General features: G+C 40.0%; 1 protein-coding gene across 5 annotated transcripts in view; it reads left to right on the top strand.

Moving 5' to 3' along the window:
• The window catches only part of F13B (coagulation factor XIII B chain), a 33,501-nt gene extending 14,636 nt beyond the window's left edge, over positions 1–18,865 (top strand). For 2 of the 5 annotated variants that reach the window (XM_084980690.1, XM_003361614.5), the window contains 7 exons: positions 101–280; positions 369–554; positions 1,432–1,614; positions 8,439–8,639; positions 9,584–9,766; positions 14,562–14,775; positions 16,439–16,805. In XM_084980690.1, the coding sequence (XP_084836816.1) occupies positions 101–280; positions 369–554; positions 1,432–1,614; positions 8,439–8,639; positions 9,584–9,766; positions 14,562–14,775; positions 16,439–16,478 (1,187 nt within the window). In that variant the 3' untranslated portion in view covers positions 16,479–16,805. Of the gene's footprint in view, positions 1–100; positions 281–368; positions 555–1,431; positions 1,615–8,438; positions 8,640–9,583; positions 9,767–11,437; positions 12,801–14,561; positions 14,776–16,438; positions 16,806–17,542 lie in introns of those variants that run through there. The other 3 variants (XM_021081851.2, XM_021081853.2, XM_084980689.1) reach the window with 3 other exon arrangements.
• Positions 18,866–21,710: the final 2,845 nt, after the last annotated feature.

Genomic DNA, 21,710 nt, shown 5'->3' with positions numbered 1-21,710 from the left:
CATCCCCACTCCCTCTCCCCCTTGGCAACCACAAGTCATGAAATCTTAACTATTATCTCTTGTAATGACATGACTCAATATATGGATATTTTTCCGTAAGGAAGAAGAAACCGATGTCCTCCTCCACCTCTGCCTCTGAATTCCAGAGTTCAAACATACTCCATCGCTTACCGTCATGGAGAAACGGTTCGAATTGAATGCGGACTTAACTTTGGGATACGGGGATCGGAAGAGATACGCTGTGAGAATGGAAAATGGACAGAGCCTCCCCAATGCGTCGGTTAGCAGCACCTCACATAAGCTTTCCCTCAGATGAAATCTGCATGTGGAGCTAAATGGTCTCTTCTCTTTAAATTGTCCCTTTTCAGAAGAAAATGAGAGGACAGCCTGCAAGGAGCCACCCTTTGTTGAGAATGGTACAGCAAACCCACGCTCTAAGCTTTATTACAGTGGGGATAAAGTGACATACACGTGTGAAAGTGGCTATCATCTCCGTGGACCAGGAGAAATAATATGCACACGTGGAAAGTGGACCCTCCCTCCTGCGTGTGTCGGTATGTGTACTGCATTTCACCTCCAGAGCTATGCCCGCCATGTAAAAATTTCCACTCTCTTTATTCATTCCACATATCTCAACAGTGCTTAGAAGAGTTTGAACCACACCTAACTATGCTATTTTTCCTGAGCATGTGGAGCTCTCTGTAGGATTTAACCCAGTAGAGAATTGGGAAAACTAATTTTGAGTGTCCTACTTACGGCACTTTTGCTTCTGGCCATTCTGAGCCCTACACCCTCCTGAGCCACATACCTCATCTTTTTTTTTTTTTTTGCTGAAGGGCACAGCCAGGCTACGTTACCATTCTTGGGTGCCAACCCTCCTTTCATCCTCCTCTTTTTTGATCAAGTCCTGCAGAGATCTCCACAGATGTGTCTACCAAGGACCTCTGTTGGAGAAGAGAAAAGCTAGTAAGGACGCTAGAGAAATTAGCAGAGTAAGAGAAGGACTCTGAAGACAGAAAAATGGAAATTTCCAGCCATGGGCTGATTGAGATCTGAGAAGAAGAGGGATGAGAAAGGAGAAAAGATCGAGATGGATGGTGATAAACAGACAGTTTGAGAATGGACCATACGCTTTAGGTCAAAGAACACTGTTTACTTTTCTATACATTTTAAGACTATCTAGAGCATGGTTCCTTCATAAGAAGAATGAAGATAGGCACACTCTTCAGAAAAACAATTGCTGTTTAGCTTTGCTTAGTAAATGTTAGCAGTACTTGAGCAGAATAATGTTTCTCTTATTTCTGGTGAATTTAGAAATCAATTGTCTGAATTACATAGTACAAATATTAAAGTGCTATTGTATGGATCATTGTATTGTATCATTATGTTGCTATAAGTTCATATTAATTTTAAAATAACCTCTTTTCTTAGAAAATACTGAGAATTGTAATCCTCCACCTGATATAATAAATGGGGCTGTTATTGGTGGATTATTGGCAAACTACACAGCGGGATCCTCGGTGGAATATAGATGCAATGAGTATTACTTATTAAAAGGAGCAAAAATATCTCATTGTGAACAAGGGAAATGGTCGACCCCACCTGTTTGCTTAGGTAAGAGAACACATTGAATTTAAAAATTTTTAAAAATTTTTTTTCCCCAGCTTTTTTTTTTTTTTTTTTTTTTTTGTCTTTTTTTGTCTTTTTGCTATTTCTTTGGGCTGCTCCCGCGGCATATGGAGGTTCCCAGGCTAGGGGTTGAATCGGAGCTGTAGCCGCCGGCCTACGCCACAGCCACAGCAATGAGGGATCCGAGCCGCGTCTGCAACCTACACCACAGCTCACGGCAACGCCGGATCGTTAACCCACTGAGCAAGGCCAGGGATTGAACCTGAAACCTCGTGGTTCCTAGTCGGATTTGTTAACCACTGCGCCACGACGGGAAATCCATTTTTCCCAGCTTGATGTACACACAATTGACAGAACATTGTGTGAGTTTTGGAGTTCCTATCGTGGCTCAGGGGAAACAAACCCGACTAGCATCCATGAGGACGTGGGTTTGATCCCTGGCCTCGCTCAATAGGTTAAGGATCTGGCATTGCAGTGAGCTGTGGTGTAGGTCACAGACGCAGCTCAGATCTGGCATTGCTGTGGCTGTGGCGTAGGCTGGCAGCTACAGCTCCGATTCGACCCCCAGCCTGGGAACCTCCATGTATTGGGGGTGCGGCCCTTAAAAAAAAAAAAAAAAAAAAAAAGACAAAAAAAAAAAAAAACACTGCATAAGTTTGAGGAGTAGTTGTGATGCTTTGATTCACAAATTTATTGTGAAAGTATTACCACAACAAGATAAGTTTACATATCCTTAACCTCACATAATTTTCTGGGCTTTCATTAAAACCCACTCCTTGGGCAACTTTGAAAGGTGTACAATAATAAAGCAGTACAATAATACTGCTAACGCTAGTCACCGCCCTGTGCATTAGATCCCTGGAACTTATTCTGCTATGGTGGGACACCAAATTTGGTTTACCCTTATGGTTGTATTCTTGGGTGTTTTTATAGCATGGAAAAATGATTTTCTTTACATCTTTTTTTCCAAGTGTTTTCCCTTATCAGCTCTATGAGCAAAAAATCCCGACTGTCTTAGGGTTTAGGACCATACTAATTCTTACCCCCCCTTTTTTTTAAAGTTGTAAAATAACAACAAAACTACCATTTTTAAGTATGTGTTGCGGAGGCATTAGGTATAATCACAGTCTGTGACTGATCACATTTGTGCTGTCTTCCTCCTAACTGAAATTTCCCCTTGTGGTTTATAATCCTCAACATCTCTCTTACTGTCCTCTAAATGTCATTTGAACAGAATTTTTTTTTGGTCCTTTTAAGGCCGTACCTGAATCACATGGAAGTTCCCAGACTCGGAGTCCTCTCACACAGCTGCCAGCCTACACCATAGCCACAGGAGCACCAACCTCAGCCGTGTCTGTGACCTACACCACAGCTCATGGCAGTGCCAGATCCCTAATCCTGAGCGAGACCAGGGATCAAACTCACATCTTCATGGATACTAGTCGGGTTGGTTACCACTGAGCCACTGATGGGAACTCCCAGAAGAATAATTAATCCAATTCTTTTTTCGGTAGAGCATGTTAATAGCTTTCTTTGCTGCTGCTTCCTCAGCTGAAGGGTCAATTATGTTTTATCTTGTTGAGCAAATAAAAACATGCTTGTAGTCATTGTAAATATATTTTGGATTAAGGAAGAGTATAATTAACATTAATATTTTCAAGTTGAGAATTGAGGCAATTCTCTAAATAATCACCCAAATTATTATTATTATTTTGTATTCACTGGCATTTAATGAGTACATACGGAATCAGAAATGATCACAAATCAAAATTTCAAGTCTTTTTTTTTTGTCTTTTTGTCTTTTTGCCATTTCTTGGGCCACTCCGTCGGCATATGGAGGTTCCCAGGTTAGGGGTCGAATGGGAGCTGTAGCTGCCAGCCTACGCCAGAGCCACAGCAACGCGGGATCCGAGCCGTGTCTGCAACCTACAGGACAGCTCATGGCAACGCCAGATCCTTAACCCACTGAGCAAGGCCAGGGATCGAACCCGCAACCTCATGGTTCCTAGTTGGATTCGTTAACCACTGCGCCACGACGGGAACTCCAAAAGTCATATTTTTATCTCTGTTCTCCAAGACTATGAATATGTAGCAGGCCCTTAACGTGGGCTATTCTTTTTTTTTTTTATTCTGAAATTTTATTTTTATTTTTTACAGAATAAAATACATACATTTAAACACAATTACATTCACACAGATTATTATATTGTGGATCTTAAGAAACAGATTAAGTGACTCCCATTGGAGAAGTGGAATGGAAAATATGCTGAGACAAATAGGAAATTTATTATATACTTTATCCCATTTTTTTATGGCTTTCATCTTTACTATTTAGTTTTATCTATTACACTTCAATTTTTCTTTAAAAATTAGCATTATATTAAAATTATGTATATTATGCAACTAAAATGTATAAGGAAGAAAGCCTTATATACCATTAAATATTTTATATAGCATAATAAAAAGAATAACTTTTAAGGATAACAAAAATAATACACACTCTGAAAATAAGTAAAATATAAAATGCATAAATTGGTTAAAAAACAATGTAACTATATAAATATGTCCTCACAATTTGTTACATCTTATTGATTCTTCAATATAGGCATTACACCATTCTAGGTGATGTGATAAACAAGACATTATAGACCTTAAATTGTACCATGGAGAGAAATGGTTATTAATAATACAATTGTAGAACTGTATTATTTAATTGTACAGTGGCATTGTTTAATTATAATTATCATAAATTCTTTGATGGAGAGGAAATCAGAATCAGATGTAAGACTTCAGCATTCCAAGAATGATGTCAAATGACCCCCTTCATGGTGGATTATGCACTTATTTACTATGAGATATATTTCTTCTCCAGAGATTCCTTGTTTGTGTATCAATTGTAGATTTTTGGTTTGCAGTTATTCTGAAGTTTTGATGTAAGAGTCTATATGTATATGAGATTGTTTTAAGTTGTTGTTCTCTTAATTGGAAGTTCATCTCCAGTGTCCTGCATTTGTACCCACCTCTTCTCATGATTTCTGATTTTGGTGGCATAATTGTGCATGGATGATTTCGTATCTTTACTGTATAGATACCTTTACTGGTGAGCCTTGTCATTTGTGGAATTTTTGTTTCCTGTTGCTGTCTTTTCTTTCCGGCCTAGAGAAGTTCCTTTAGTATTTGTTGTAAGGCTGGTTTAGTGTTGCTGAGTTCTCTCAGCTTTTGCTTATCTGAGAAGGTTTTGATTTCTCCTTCAAATCTGAATGAGAGCCTTGCTGGGTAATCTTGGTTGGAGGTTTTTTCCTTTCATCACGTTAAGTATATCAGTATATCGTGTCACTCCCTTCTGGCCTGCAGAGTTTCTGCTGAAAAATCTGCCGATAACCTTATTGGGGTTCCCTTGTATGTTACTTGTTTCTTTTCCCTAGCTGCTTTCAAGATTTTCTCTTTGTCTTTCATTTTGGTCAGTTTGCTTAAGTATGTGTCTCAGTGTGTTCCTCCTTGGGTTTATTTTATATGGTACTCGTTGTGCTTCCTGGATTTGAGTGAGTGGTTCCTTTCCCATGTTAGGGACCTTTTCGGCTATTATCTCTTGGAATATTTTTTCTGTCCCCTTCTCTCTCTCTTCTCCTTCTGGCACCCCTATAATACAGATGTTGGTGCAGTTAACATTGTCCCAGAGTTCTCTGAGACTCTCTTCATTTTTTTTCAATCTTTTTTCTCTTTTCTGTTCTGCATCCGTAATTTCTTCTAATCAGTCCTCCACCTCGCTTATTCGTTCTTCTGCCTCCTGTATTCTGCTGTTAGCTGCTTCTAGTGAGTTTTTTATTTCAGTTATTGTATTTTGCATCTCTTCTTAAGTTTTATATCTTGTATCTCTTTGGTCAGTGTTTCCTGTAAGTTATCCATCTTTGCCTCCAGTTTATTTCCAATATCTTGCATCATCTTCGGCATGGACAGTCTAAAGTCTTTTTCCTGGAGGCTGAGAATCTCCTCATGGCTTAGCTGATTTTCTGGGGTTTTTCCTTTCTCCCTCATCTGAGTTATAGTTCTCTGTCTTTTCATTTTTATAGGTTTTTGGTGTGGTAACGTTTTTACAGATAATAGAGCTGTAGCCTCTCTTACTTCTGGTGTCTGCCCCCCCTCGTGGCTGGAGTCAGTATGGGGGGCTTGCTGTAGGCTTCCTGATGGGAGGGGCTGATGCCTGCCCCCTGGTAGGAGGAGCCGATTCTAATCCCTCTGGTGGGTGGGGCTCGGCCTCTGGATGGGATTGGGGGCAGCTGAGTGCCTGAGGCTCTTTAGGCAGCCTGTTTACTGAGGGGTGGGGCTGTGATCCCACCTGCATTGTTGTTTGCCCTGGGGCTTCTCAGTGCTCACTGATGGGTGGGGCCAGACTTTCTCAAACTGGCCAGTTCCAGAGAAAGGCAGCTGCTGAATGTTCCTGAGAGCTTTGCCTTCAGTGTCCCTCCCTCACAACAAGCCACATTCACCCCTGTTTTCCCAGGATGTCCTCCAAGAACTGCAGTCAGGTTTGACCTAGGTTCCTGTGGAGACCTCGCTCTGCCCTGGGACCCAGTGCACGTGAAAGTCTGTGTGCGCCTTTTAAGAATGGGGGTGTCTGTTTCCCCCAGTCCTGCGGAGCTCCTGCGCACAAGCCCCACTGGCCTTCAATGCCAGATGCTCCAGGGGCTCTTTCTCCCAGTGCCAGATCCCCGCAGGTGAGGGTTTGATGGGGGGCTCAGAACTCTCATGCCTGTAGGTGAGTCTCTGTGAACCAGTTAGTTTTCAGTCTGTGGAGCTTCCCACCCGGGAGGTATGGGGTTGTTTATATCACGAAATCACCCCTCCTACCTCTTGATGTGGCCTCCTCTTTTTCTTCTGGAGTAGAGTATCTTTTTTAAGGTTTCCGGTCCATTTGGGTGAAGAATGCTCAGCTTTTAGTTGTGAATGTTGTTGTTTTTAGAAGTTGAGCACCAGTCTTTCTATTCTGCCGTCTTACCCGTCTCCCCTAATTACCCAAATTAAAATTACTTTGGGGAAACAATATTCACTGGTCATTTCAAGCCTATAGTTTTGCCTCATTTTTTTAACTATGCTTGTCAGAGACACATTTAAAAATTATGTACCTTGTCACTACGATTGCAAATAATGTCTTGTATTGTGACTTTTACAAATAGATAATTGCCTGAAAAACTTCCTATAAGCTAAAAAGGACATTTAATTAAAACTATTACCCCTTTAAACTACAAAAGCCAATCATTATCTACCAAAAATTTCATAAATATATAGAAGTAGAAGAAAACAGAAAATATCAATAACCTTGCCAGAAACAAATGCTATCAATGAATTGTTTTCTTAATCTTTGTGAACTTGAATATTTTAATCTTCACATTTTATTAGGCAATTAAAATTACTCTAATTGGATTTATTTGGTTATTAATCAATTGTTATTTTCCAATTTTCTAGTGGGGCCACAGGTTTTTTTTTTCCCAATGAACTGAATTTTCATTGTTTAGAGATTCTTCCAGTCATAAGAGTTTAGCTATAAAAATTATATTATCCCCTTGATGATCATGTATATTGCAACTTTTTAAAAATTTTCCTTTTCCTTTTATCTATAGTGTTTTTAATACACATAAATTTAAGTCTAACTCTTCCAACATCTGCTTTGTGGTTTCTCTCCCTCAAGTGTTCTTAGGTTGCTGTTTTCATTCAAATTCAAATATATCTTCACCTATCATTTTTTCATTGCTCTTATATTTTCATAAATAATTTTGACGTTAAGTTTTTTTGTCTTTTTGTCTTCTCTAGGGCTGCGCCTGAGCCATATGGAGGTTCCCAGGCTAGTGGTCTCATCGGAGCTGTAGCCTCCGGCCTACACCACAGCCACAGCAATGCCGGATCCTTAACCCACTTAGCGAGGCCAGGGATCGAACGTGCGTCCTCATGGATGCTAGTCAGACTGGTTTCCCCTGAGCCAGGATGGGAGCTCCCCTGTCCATCTTATTTACCCTGTGAAATTCAAAGTCTCTCAGGGCGACTCAGAAAGGCAGTGTGCTCTGGAGCAGAACTGCAGGGCTGTGAAGGAGCCTGCGGGCAGGCAGGCGGAATCTCTCGCCCTCCCCCTGCTGGTCTTCCGCCACTCGGGTCTCCGGCTCCGCACACACCCGCAGGCGGCGGAACGCCCTGCCCTCAGAAAACGGTGTGTTCCCTCCTCCACCTTGTCCGCATCTGTGCAGAGATCACCGTTCCTTCCGTCCAGCTGTCCCAACCACCTTCCTGGAGGCATGACCTCCCCCGCCAGCTCTTTGAGAGCCTCCCCTCCGCTACTCATTTTCCTACCTCATTTATTATGTGTGCTATGAAGACGGCCACAAACTGTAAAACCCGTACATGTGCTGCATGCATCATTTATTGTGTGTGCCTTTCTCCCACTTAGAAGGTGAACTCCATGAGGGCAGGGATCTTTGTTTTATTTTCTGACGTATATGGAGTGGTAAGTGCCGCACAAATATTACACAATGAATACATTTTCTGTTTCAACATTTTCATTTCCTAGGAAGGAAATCAGTTAACCTAAGGGGTTGATGGCTCTAAGCAATATTTTTAATGCTTCAATTAAGTGGTTTTCCTTTATGATATAATGAAGATACTATGAAATCCATAAAAGCGTTCGATAGTAATAAAGTGCATACTTTTATGTACGTGTGAAGAGCTTTAAGAATGATGTTAAAAATAAAATAGGGATTTTGAGGCCTATCCCAATTTTTTACTAAAAATACATCACTTGCCTAAGAGCCCTTGTTTTTCAGAGCCGTGTAGTGTTGACGTGGATCACTTGAGCAGAAATAACCTAGAGATGAAGTGGAATTATGAAGGAAAGATCTTACATGGGGACTTAATTGATTTTGTATGCAAACAAGGATATGACTTGTCTCCATCATCCCCGCTCTCAGAACTGTCCGTGCAGTGCAACAGAGGAGAAGTGAAATATCCTTTATGTATTAGAAAAGGTAATATTGCTTTCTGACGATCTCTCAGGTGATCAATATCACCACTTGGGTTCAAGTATAAGACCCTAAGCAACCCACCACCTGCATCATCTAATCTGCAAGACTGGGAATGAGCAGATCCGTTCATTGCTAATCAGTACATACACTTAACTAGGAGGACTGTGCTGACAGCTTCTCATTCCGTAAGTCGGGGCTATACATGGGAGCAATCCTGAGATTTTTTAACTATCACCAGCCCATCAGAGGACATATCACCCCCTCGTAGGCAATCAAAAACCGTGTAAGACCTCGCCCTCCTCACAGTGTGCGGGGAGCGCTGTCTCAGAAGAGAGCTTGACCTAGAGTGAGAGATTGTGTATATTCTTTGGATATAGGACTCTCATTTTTAATGAGAAAAAAAGGAAGAGAATCAAACAGAACACATGGCTGCAAGATGGGGTCGGAGTTCCCCTTGTGGCTCAGCAGGTTGAGAACTCGACATAGTGTCTGTGAGGATGCCAGTTTGATCCCTGGCCTCACTTGGTGGGTTAAGGATCTGGCATTGCCATGACTGTGGCATAGGTCACAACTGCAGCTCAGATTTGATCCCTAGCCTAGGAACTTCCATATGTTGCAGGTGTGGCCATAAAAAGAAAAAAAGAAAGGAAAAAACAAAAAGACAGATCTTATACACTTTCACTTTTGGCTAGTCGAAAAGAGAAAAATAAAATCATGAATGTTAATACTTTGCTTGTTTTAAATGTGGATTTAATATCATGAGATTCTAATGGCAATCATAAATTTTATATGAAAGTTATTGCAGAAGTGCTCTTGATAGTTAAAAATTACTTGAGAGTTGTCTCAAAAATTCTTTTACATGGAATACCTTGTTTTATTTCTGTAGCAATATGTAACATATACCTATAGTAGCAATTCACTGGAGACTCTAACAATTATTTTTGCAGAATCTAGAAGAATGTGTGCAACTCCCCCACTTATTAAAAATGGAGTTACTGTGAGTCCAGCAGCAGGCGCCTATGAAAATGGCTCCTCGGTGGAATACAGGTGTTTCGATCACCATTTCCTGCAAGGGTCTAGGAAGTCCCATTGTCTAGAGGGAGTGTGGACCCCCCCGCCACTGTGTTTGGGTATGTACTGCTAAGTATGTCCCTATGTATAAAAGAAAATCACATTTTCCCTTTCTCTTTTCTTTGAGTTGCTAAAACACAAATTCAAAATTAATTTTTGCATTTATGTTATTTTATTAGTGTGCCTGTTTAAATGACTGATTTCTGTCTTTCCTCATAAGTTAACTAGAGTCCAACCCATTCTAAAGAGTACTTTTTTTTTTTTTTGTCTTTTTGCCTTTTCTAGGGTCTCTTCCCACGGCATATGGAAGTTCCCAGGCTAGGGGTCTAATCAGAGCTGTAGCTGCCGGCCTACACCATGGCCACAGCAACGCGGGATCCGAGCCGCGTCTGCAACCTACACCACAGCTCAGGCAATGCTGGATCCTTAACCCACTGAGCAAGACCAGGGATGGAACCTGCAACCTCGTGGTTCCTAGTCGGATTTGTTAACCACTGCGCCACGATGGGAACTCCCTAAAGAGTACTTTTTAAGCACAAACCAAACGTCAGGTACTGGGTTAGGAGTGGCTGTTAGGATGGATAAGCCACGTGGTGTGGGTAACCAGGTTAATAGCGACCATTCAGTGTTATCCATGCTGCTCGAGAAAACATGGGGTCAGTGGGGAGCAGAGATGAGAACGAGCATTCTCAGCTGCAAAGATAAAGCAAGTTAACACCTTGTTGGCGAGGGATCCTAATGGAAGTTTTCTATCTAGCAAGCTTTGCAGGAGACATAAAATAGCATATTTTAAATAAAAAGAATATTACTTTGTGTTTATATCTTTCATTTTTCTCACTTTATTTCCTCTCATGTCTTGGACTTCTGTACAATGCTGAGAAGAAGTGGTGGGTATCTTTGTGTCTCCATCTCATAAGTAAAGCTTTTGGTAATTCATCTTGAAGAATTGTGTTATAGGAGTTCCTGTCGTGGCTCACAGAAATGAATCTGACTAGGAACCATGAGGTTGAGGGTTTGACCCCTGGCCTCACTCAGTGAGTCAAGGATCTGGCATTGCTGTGAGCTGTGGTGTAAGTTGCAGACGTGGCTCGGATCCTGTGTTGTTGTGGCTGTGGTGTAGGCTGGCAGCTGCAACTCCAATTCGACCCCTAGCCTGGGAAACTCCATATGCCGAGAGTGTAGCCCTAAAAAGAAAAAAAAAAAGGAAAAAAAAGAGAATGATGTTATAAATACTATTTAAAAATTACATTAAAGATATAGATACTACCTATTTCTATTTTGCAACAAGTTTAAAAACCTTCAGTGAGTATTAAATTTTAGCGATGTCTTCTGAAACAGTCATATGATTATTGCCTTTTTCTCCCCCTAGAATTCCACTGCTTCTTTTTGCATGTTAAGTCATGAGTATGCCTGTTATAAATCCCACATGATTGTGGTGAATTATGCTTTTTATATGCTGAGTTTTACTTGCTAATATTCTACTTAGGATTTTTGCATTTATTTTCATAAGATAAACTGATCTGTTATTTTCCCTTTGGGTTTGGTTTCCTGTTTCTGTTAACCTCATATAATGAGTTAGGAAGTATTCCCTCTTTATCAATTTTCTGGATTTTGTGTAAGACTGGTACTTTTTCTTCCTTAATAATTATAAGAATTCATCAGAGATACCACCTGGGCTTTAAGTTTTCTTTGAGGAAATATTTCAATGAAAATTTTGATTTGTTTAATAGATATTAGAGAAGTTCCTTTCATGGCTCAGCGGTTAACAAACCCGACTGGGATCCATGAGGATGCGAGTTGGATCCCTGGCCTCGTTCAGTGGGTTAAAGATCTGGCGTTGCCGTGAGCTGTGGTCACAGATGTGGTTCCGATCCTGATCCCGCATTGCTGTGGCTGTGGTGCAGGCCAGCAGCCGCAGCTCCAATTCGACCCCTAGCCTGGGAACCTCCATATGCCACGGGAGCGGCCCAAGAAATGGCGAAAAGACAAAAAAAAAAAAAAAAAAAAAAAAAAAACTTCTTATTTTAGTTCTGTCAATTTTTGTTTACATCTTTTGGTGGGGTTTTTTTGGTACACACAAATGGAAGCATGTTGAATCTCAATGGGCTGGCTCCGGATAATACGAGTCCTCCTTTACCTGTCGTAATGCTTTGTTTTTATTTGGTTTTGCCTTAAAATCTACTTCAGCTCTACCAGCTGGTTTTTGCCAAATATTTCCAAGGTGTACATTTTTTCATCCTTTAACTTTCAACTTTCAGCATTCTTACTTTTAAGGTGTGTGTTTTATAAGCAATATATAGTTAGTGTACTTAAGATATATTTATTCAGTCTGACTATTGTCTCCTTTATAATAGAGTATTTAGTCCACTTATGTATTAATGTAATTACTAATACATATAATTACTGGGTTTATAGTTACCAACTTACTATTGTATATATTATATGTATATTATATATATATATATATCCTGTATGTTCTATATTCTATTTTCTCTCCCTTTTTTTTTGTTTTCTCATGAGTGAATCAAAATTTTTGCTATACTGTTTTACTCTCCACTAGCTTGTTAATTATACATTCCTCTAGGCTTCCTTTAACCATTAGCATAGGGAGTTCATAATACAAAGTTGTCTTACTATGCTCGAATATAAATTCATACATTTACCATTTCCCTAGGGCCCAGAACACATTAACTCTATTTACTCTTCATTTGTTGTATTATTGTGTCATGCATTTTCATTGTACATATAGTTTAAATCCCAAACATATATTAATATTATGTTGTCCAACAATATTCTTTTAAATTTACCCATATATTTATCAATGATTTGTTCCTCATCTTCTCTTGTTTTTTCTGTTTCTCATTAGGATACTTTTCTGTATGCCTGAAAAAAATTATTTCTTTATTTTTTTCTTAGTCCGTGCTTACAAATTTATTTTTTTCACCTTTGAAGAATAATTTTTCCTGATGCAGAATTCTAGCTTGTTCCTTACTTTCTTTCAGTGTTTTAAAGATATCATTTCATGCTTTTCTGATTTTTTGGTAATTTTTGTTAAATAGACAAAGGCCACTTTCAAGGGTATTTCTTTGAAAATAAGTGTCATTTATTCTGTTTTTGAGCTTCTCTTTGCCCTTATTCTCCACAGGTTATATTGGGGAGGGGGGGTGAGATGTGTCTTTATTTGTGTATTTATTCTTCTAGGCGGTAGTACTTCTTAAATCTGTGGCTTGATGTCTTTCAGAGGTTTTGGATATGTCTAGCTAATGTCTTTTCAAGTATTTATAACATTTTCTCTTTTTACTCTTTCTGTGATTCCATAAAACACGTTACATCTTTTTCCTGTCTCCATTATCTCTTAAAATTAATATTTTTCTCTCCCTTTATCTTCTCTTTGTTTCAGTTTGGTAATTTTCTACTGATGTATTTTCCAGCTTTAAACTTGTCTACTGAGTTCTCGATTTCAGTATTATTTTTGCATTTCTAGAATATCCACTTCATTTACCTTTTTGTAGATTTGAGTAGTCTGATGAAAAACTGGATCTTAACATCTATTTCTTGACCCTATGAATCACAGTTATATACCTGCAAATTCCAATATCTGGATCATCTGTAAGCTTATATCTATTTTCTAGTCCCATTATTTCTGTTAACACTTGATTGAGTAGCAAATATAATGTGCCTGTGATTCCAGGAGGTTGAGACAAGGACATCGTCTTATTCCAGACGATGCTCTTCCGGTCTTCTGGCTCGTAGTGCAGGGGAATCTGGTCTCCATTCAATTAGAGACAAAGCTTTCTCTAAGCTTCTTTTCAGGCCTTTGCCCCTGCTCACAGAATGTAACCCTACAGGGTTCTTTGCTCGAGTTTGGTGTGTAGACCAAGGGCCCCCTTCCTGCCTATCTGTGATGTTCCTGGGAGATAGCCAAGTGCTCAGTGTAGCTTTTCATTCACCTCAGGCTTGGCTCCTTTTCCTCTCTCTGCACAATTAAAAATAGGCAGATGCCCCCCCAGGGAAAATCCAGGGCAGAATATCAAGTTCATTCTTTCCCACCTCCCATCTCTCTGGGCCCTGAAGTCCTGGCTATCTTGGCTGACCCAAACTTCCATTTTTCTATCCTCAATGCCTGTGGGGTTTCCAGAAGCTCTGCTGGTTCTATGTTTATCGCGGCCCCTTCTTTGTCTAATCTCTCAGCTCCTGCTGGGAATCAACAAACCCACCCAGAGAAAAATGGCACATAGCATGTGAAACTCATCTCAATGGGCTTGGACCAAGTCCTTCGTCGCCAGACTACTGACTGCCTTGGAAATTCTCTGAAGCCTTGAAATACTTGTTTTGTGTCTGTCTTCAACTTTCTCATTCTTAGGAGAAGTGCTGGTCTGGTCTAGGCTACTATGTCATAGCTGAGAGCAGAAGTTCTGTGAATCGATTTTGAATTTGTTTTAAAGTGCATGTTTTATCGAGCAGTAACGTTCCAAATGGTAGTACCATCTGACCTCATTTTCGAAACTATTTTGCAGTGACTGTAAAGACCCTAGCAGACTCTTACCAGTAACTCCTGGCCTTTTTTTCCATCTATAGTACTTCTGGCATGACATCTGACACTGAGACCTTTGTAAACACTTGTTGAGAATGGCTGAATAAAGAGGTTTTTTTAATGTTATGTGAATCAGTTATATGATTCATATGCTTTATTGCCAACTCTGGATCTTTTTATTTATCTCAGAAGCAAATACTTAGTGCTAGATAATCCAGAAGGCGAATAACCCAAGCAGCATCAATTTCTGAAATGACTTGATTTTTAAAATACCAGTCTTTCTATCATGGGAAAAAAATTCCTTTTTTTTTTTTTTTCAGAACCTTGCACATTATCTTATGTTAAAATGGAACATAATAATTTACTCCTTAAATGGACTTTTGACAATAGGCCATATATTCTCCATGGCGAATATATTGAGTTTCTTTGTAAGGGAGATACTTATATAGCTGAGTTACCTGTTATCGGATCTGAACTTCGAGTGCAATGTGACAGAGGGCAGTTAAAATACCCAAGATGCGTTCAAAGAGAAAGGTAAGAAGAGGCTGGTGCCTGAAACTTTTTTTTTTTTTTTTTTTGTCAACTTGGCAAAACATGAGATTCCTTATGTTACAAATTTCAGAAATATTCAGTTCTACAACATTCCAACTTTACGGTCATTATAAAGGGGGGAAAATCACAGTTTCTTTTTCTTTTTCTTTCTCCCCCCCCCCCCCTGCTTTTTAGGGCCTCACCTGTGGCATATGGAAGTTCCCAGGCTAGGGGTCGAATGGGAGCTGCAGCTGCCAGCCTGTGCCACAGCAACGCAGCATCTGAGCCGCGTCTGTGACAACGCCAGATCCTTAACCCACTCAGCGAGGCCAGGGATTGAACCTGCGACCCCATGGTTCCTAGTCAGATTCACTTCTGCTGTGCCACAGTGGGAACTCCTTCTTTATTTTTTAAACCAAGTGAACTCCTAGACATAGTAGCTAATTCAACAAGCTTTCCTTAAAGTCAAAGCACTATTTTCTATTTGACATTTGTGACCTTTTGGCAATCAGGTAAATAAATCAATTTATATGAGCAATATCTATATGCTTTGAGACAAGAGAAAAATCACATTTTCCCCATTTCCCACTAGAGGTTCATGTGTGAGTAGTAATGATGGGAAACATAGCTGTACAAACTTTCTACTGAGGGGTGAGCATGTTAATAACGAAGATTAAAATTATGGGGTTTCTTTTCAAGATCACATTTCTATATAAGAACTTGGAATTTTTTCTAAAGTGTTTTCTCATATACCAATTTTTAAAATATATTTTCTGCTATTTGATAAATGGGAAAACAGCCCTGTTATTTTTTTCAAAAAATATTGAAAGAAAGCAATAAAATAATGTAATTCATTTTATAGGGTGAGCATTTTGCCCCTTTTGTAGATACCCTATAAAATAGAAATATACTCTATGTTCAACTCAGAATATTTTTTAAATGACTTTTGGCAAATGGTGTGTTATACTCTTCTAGTGATTATAAACAATAAAGTATATGAAATAAGTAAAGACAGCCTTTTAAAATACTTTGAACACTTCAGAAAAAAAATTTGTAAGACACATAGGATGGATAACTTTTCTTTTTTATTAAAATTAGGGTAGAAAAATTCATGTGCTCTTTAAATATTTTAGTTTACCTTGTATTTCTCATTTGTAAAAAAGATATAGGTAACTCAGAAAAAAATGTAAAAATGGTATTAATGTAGTTAATGACATTGAATTTTTTTTTTTTGGTCTTTTGTCTTTTTAGGGCCACACCCGTGGCATATGGAGGTTTCCAGGCTAGGGGTCCAATTGGAGCTGTAGCTGCCAGCCTTCGCCAGAGCCACAGCAATGCCAGATCCAAGCCGCACTTGCAACCTACACCACAGCTCACGGCAATGCCAGATCCTCAACCCCCACTGAGCAAGGCCAGGGATCGAACTCGAAACCTCGTGGTTCCTAGTCGGATTCATTTCTGCTGAGCCACAGTGGGAACTCCAACACTGGATTTTTAAAAAGGAGTTGGTGATGTGCTTTACCAAGGATGGTTACCTGCTTGTATCAGTACTTTGTTAAAACAAGGAGCAATTATGTGAAATGTTGAAGGGCTACAGTTACAATAAATACTTGACCAGACATGATGCTTATTTCAACACCCTCCCTTCTTGCTCCTTCTTTTCAAGGACATTGTCTCATCAAGAACCTTTAAGGACATACAAATGAAATGGCAGGAAAAGAAAGACTATTTCAACACATCGTAAAATCCTTTACAAACCATAATTGCTAGAATAAAATTATTGAGTTAAAAACTCCTGTTTTTATCTGCTTGTAGATTTGAATCTAAACTGTTCATGCTGAACATTCTTTATTTAGAAATGAAAGCCACAACATGTTGTTTCATTTTTCTTTGGATGACTTGACGGGGACCTAATCTTTGTTCCATGTCTTTTCTGTCTCCTAAAAAATCGATCTTCACATCAAAACATTGCTGTTCCTAAGTGCCCATTCACTGAGCATATTGTTGTCTTCAATATATGCATGAAAAATTCACATTTGTCTTCATCTTCTTCATTAACGCCAGGCTTTTCTGTTACTTTTAGTTCAATATATTATGTTAACATAGAAAAACCCGAACACATGAGCACTGAGAAACTAGATATTATGTTAGAGGATTTACTTTATTTATTTATTTATTTATCTTTTGTCCTGCTTAGGACTGCACCCACGGTATATGGAGGTTCCCAGGCTAGGGGTCTAATTGGAGCTGTAGCCACTGGCCTACGCCACAGCCACGGCAATGCCAGATCCGAGCCTTGTCTGCAACCTACACCACAGCTCATGGCAACTCCAGATCCTTAACCCACTGAGGGAGGCCAGGATAGAACCCGCACCCTCACGGTTCCTAGGCGGATTCATTTCTGCTGTGCCACGATGGGAACTCCAGGATTTACTTTATTACATGCAGAGGAGACTGCCTTTCAGTTCTAAAGTGTATAGAACTTTTAAAAGTAATTGTTCTATTCGCTACAAGGTTGATAATTAAATTGTTCGTGAGTTCGTGAACCATCCACATGGTCAGAGTTGCCCAACGAACATGGTTATGAAAAGAACAGCCCTTACCATTGTTAGTATTATACACTTTCCATTATTTTTTTAGACCAGGTAGTTATAGGAGTCATGAGGATTATTAACTCTGAAATCAGTGAATCCTGCAAGCACCAAAAAATGGTGTGTCGGCATCGCAGGGATCGGCCGGAGGCCTGAAACCATCACGTTGTCATTTTCAGGTTGAAGGAAGAGCTATTCGTCTGGTGGTGGTTACAGTTCATTCAGAAGCACTGCCTAGAACTAGGATCCTTATTAGGACGGGTGTTGTTACCAGATGTGCGTTTTTCCTCTTTAGAAGCTATTCAGTTCATCTACCTTGTTTTCCTAGTACGATAATATTCTCCAAACTCCTTCAGTTCTTACTGCTGGGCTGTGACATCTTCTCTGGAATTAAGGCCACCCCTAAACTTAACCCTGTGGATTAAATACTAATTCATCCAATGTTAAAACATGTATGTTTTAACACTGTCCTTCCTTGAGGTCACATTCATGATTTCAGTGAATTTCCAAGAGTAGTTTTTCTCAGATGCTCTCATAAAATTGAAATCTGATGGAAAATAAACATCAACAGGAAAATACGAATTCTTTCCAATGAATTTATCAATCAATCAATTCAGAACTGATAGTGACCACCCGCTGTGTCCCAGGAGACAGACCAGGTAATCCAGGGCTCCGTGGTGAATAAAATTCAGCTTATTATTTCAAGGAGATCACAAAGTAAGGAACTACCTGGTTTAGAAGAGCTAAACTTGTACTCTTGATCATAAACTTGGGCACCTAAGGGGCAGGCATAGCAGGTGGATAATACGTGAGGCAAGTCTGATGGTATTTCTGGGGAACGGCTTAAGGCTTGCTCTTTTTGACCTGGCCAGCTTCCTAGCTTCCTGATTTACTTCCCAGAAGTTAGTTTTTAATTGTGGTTTTCTGCATCTTAAAAGTAACTCAACAATGGTGCATACGTTTTTGTATTAAAACTCATTTAAGTGTTCCCATCATGGCTCAGCGGTTGACAAATCTGACTAGCATCCATGAGGATACAGGTTTGATCCGTGACCTTGCTCAGTGGGTTAAGAATCCAGCATTGCCGTGAGCTGTGGTGTTGGTCGCAGAGGCAGTTCGGATCCTGCGTTACTGTGGCTGTGGTGAAGGCCTGCAGCTACAGCTCCAATTCGACCCCTAGTTTGGGAACCTCAATCACTGGAATCTCTCATCCACTTGGGATATTCTAAGGCTTTTGACAAGCTCTGTGACAGAAGCGGGGACAAAGACCAAACACAGATGCTTTTCACTGCATGTTTTATATTGCACTTCATTGATTGCACATCTCAGATACTGCATTGTTCACAAATTGAAGGCTTGGGGGAATCCTGAATTGTTCAGGCCTATTGGTGCCATTTTTCCAAAAGCATTTGCTCACTTTGTGTTGCTGTGTCGCATTTTGGTAATTCTCACGGTATGTCAAATGTTTTCATTATTATTATATTTGGTGAGGTGCACTGTGATCTCTGATGTTATTATTGTTTTGAGGCTCTGTGAACCCCACCCACATATGATGGAGAACTTAATGGACTCGTGTGTGCTGTGATTGTTCCACTGACCAGCTGTTCCCCTGTCTCTGTCCCTCTCTTCCTGCATCTGTATTCCCTGAGACACAACAATATTGAAATTAGGCCAATTAATAACTCTACCATGGCCTCTAATGTTCAAGTGAAAGGAAGAATCACATGACTCACATTTTAGGTCAAAAGCTAGAAATGATGAAGTTTAGTGAAGAAGGCACATCCAAGGCTGAGACAGGTTGAAAGCTGGGCCTCTCACCTCAAACAACTAATCAAGGCATGAATGCAGAGGAGAAGCTCTTGAAGAAAATTAAAAGAACTACTCCAGTGAACAAAAAAATGATAAGAAAGCAAAACAGCCTTACTGCTAATATGAAGAATGTTTGAGTGCCTTGGATGGAAGATCAAACCAGGAGTTCCCATCGTGGCACAGTGGTTAATGAATCCGACTAGGAACCATGAGGTTGCAGGTTCGATCCCTGGCCTTGTTCAGTGGGTTCAGGATCCGGTGTTGCCGTGAGCTGTGGTGTAGGTTGCAGATGCAGCTCGGATCCCACGTTGCTGTGGCTCTGGCGTAGGCCGGTGGCTACAGCTCCAATTAGACCCCTAGCCTGGGAACCTCCATATGCCGCTGGAGTGGCCCAAGAAATGGCAAAAAGACAAAAAAAAAAAAAAAAAAAAAAAAAGATCAAACCAGACACGACATCCCCTTAAGCCAAAGCTGAAGCCAGAGCAAGGCCCGAACTCTCTTCAGGGCTAGCAAATAAAGAAACTGCAGAAGAAAAGTTTGAAGTCGGCAGAAGTTGGTTCATGAGGTTTAAGGAAAGAAGCCATCACCATAAAAGAAAAGAGTGAGATGAAGCAGTAAGTGCTGATGTAAAGTTGAATAGAGTTCCCTGGTGGCTCAGCAGGTTAAGGATCCTGCATTGTCACTGCTGTGCCTTGAGTCACGGCTGTGTTGCAAGTTCAGTCCCTGGCTCAGGAAATTACACATGCCACAGGCATGGCCAGAAAGAAAAATATGATAAAATGAACTTCATCAAAATTAAATACTTCTGCTCTTTAAAAATACTGTCAAGAAAAAAAAAAGGAAAACTAACTGGAGGAAAATATTCATAATGCATATATCTAACAAAGGATTTGTAAGCAGAGTACATAACAAACTCTTTAAAGAGATTTAAAAGTGTTTCGCTATAGAAATGCAAAAGTCTAATAAGTACTTTAAAAGATGTTTATCATCATTAGACATCAGAGCAATGAAATCTAAACCACAATAAATTTCCCCCACGCCACTACTATAATGGATAAAATATTTTTAAATTAGCATAGCTAATTGTTGATGAGATGCAAAAAAAATCAGAATGCTTGTATATTCCCAATGAGAATGTAACATGCCATTTATAAATATTTTGGAAAACATTTTGGTGTTTCTTACATAGTGAAACACAAACTTGCCATATGACTCAGACATGGTTTTGGCTCTTGTGAATATTGCTGCAAGGAACAGAGTGGGGCAAATATCTTCTTAAAAGAACATCTGTCCACATATATACTCAAGAGTAGGAATTCTGGGTCGTGCGTTGGTTCTATATATTTTTTTCAGATTCACCTCGATCCTGTTGTCCACAGTGGTGGTACCAATTTACGTGCCCACCCACACTGTAGGTGGGCACCCTCTTCTGAACAACCTTTCCAGGATTTGTTATTTGTAGACTTATTAATGATGGCCATTCAGACAGATGTGTGGTGATAGCTCAGCATTGCTTTGATTTGCATTTCTCTCCTAATGAGTGATGGTGATCATTTTTTCCAGTGCTTATTGCCCCTCTGTATACCTGGTTTAGTGAAATGTCCATTCAAATCTTCCCATTTTACAATTGGATTGTTGCGTCTTTTTTTTTTTTTTTTTTTTTTTTTATGTTGGTTGGTAGCAGTTGTTGAGCTGGTAAATTTGAAACCCAACCCGACCTGGGCTTTGGGACCTGGATATAGTGACTGCAAGTTGTGCACTGAAGGTGGTACAAAGGTGATATTGTGGTGAGCAGCGCGCTAATCCCTGTGCTTCTTCTCTCAAGACGTCTCCTGAAACTCCATTCTTTTCTTTCCATGCAACCCTCGCTTGTTCTCTCTATACACCTGGTATGAAGCCCTGATCTAAAGTCAGGTCCGGGGAATTAAGGGCAGAAGAAGGATATAACGAAAGTTCTCATGGAGATTCCTCCTGGCTCCCTGGGTAAAAGATTTCTCTGTGTTGCTCTGGTGGGTATGGTGACCTCGATGGCTTGAAAAACGTTGATGGGGAGACAACCCCCGCACAATACAGGTGGAGTGAATAAAGTAAGAAAGAAAGAGAGAGAGAGAAAAAAAAGGAGAAGGAAAAGAATCAAGATTTTATTGTATGAACGAAGGAATAACATTTGGAAAATTAAGAAAAATCATTAGTTACATATATACACAGCTATCTTCATAAATACATAAGTGCAGGAATATCTAAAAAATGAAGAAATCTGTCAGGAGAAGGTGGGTGGGGGGCTGAGTGTTTGAATGGAGTGGCTAGGAGTAGGTTGGCCTCTGGTCTCTGAAAGACTTTGAGAGGGAGATAGCCCACTTGGAAAGGAACTTCTTCCCATTTCAATCCCCTGGAGGAAGAGAACCCACCCAGCGCACTGCCCAGGGCCAATGCAGCCCCTCGGGGGCTGCTGAGCCAGGAAGAGGAGGCAAACCTGAGGGTTGCTATTAGAGCCGATGTCCACAAGATGGCACCAGAGGAACGTCCGGACCCAGGTGT

The sequence above is a fragment of the Sus scrofa genome, chromosome 10 (genome assembly GCF_054392235.1).
Source record: "Sus scrofa isolate SSC_HxYL_T2T_F1_AM1 chromosome 10, Sscrofa_HxYL_maternal_Yorkshire_Landrace_v2.0, whole genome shotgun sequence".
NCBI classification, from domain to species: Eukaryota; Metazoa; Chordata; class Mammalia; order Artiodactyla; family Suidae; genus Sus; species Sus scrofa.
Note: the sequence above shows the minus strand (reverse complement) of the source record. Positions and strands in the feature narration are given on the sequence as shown.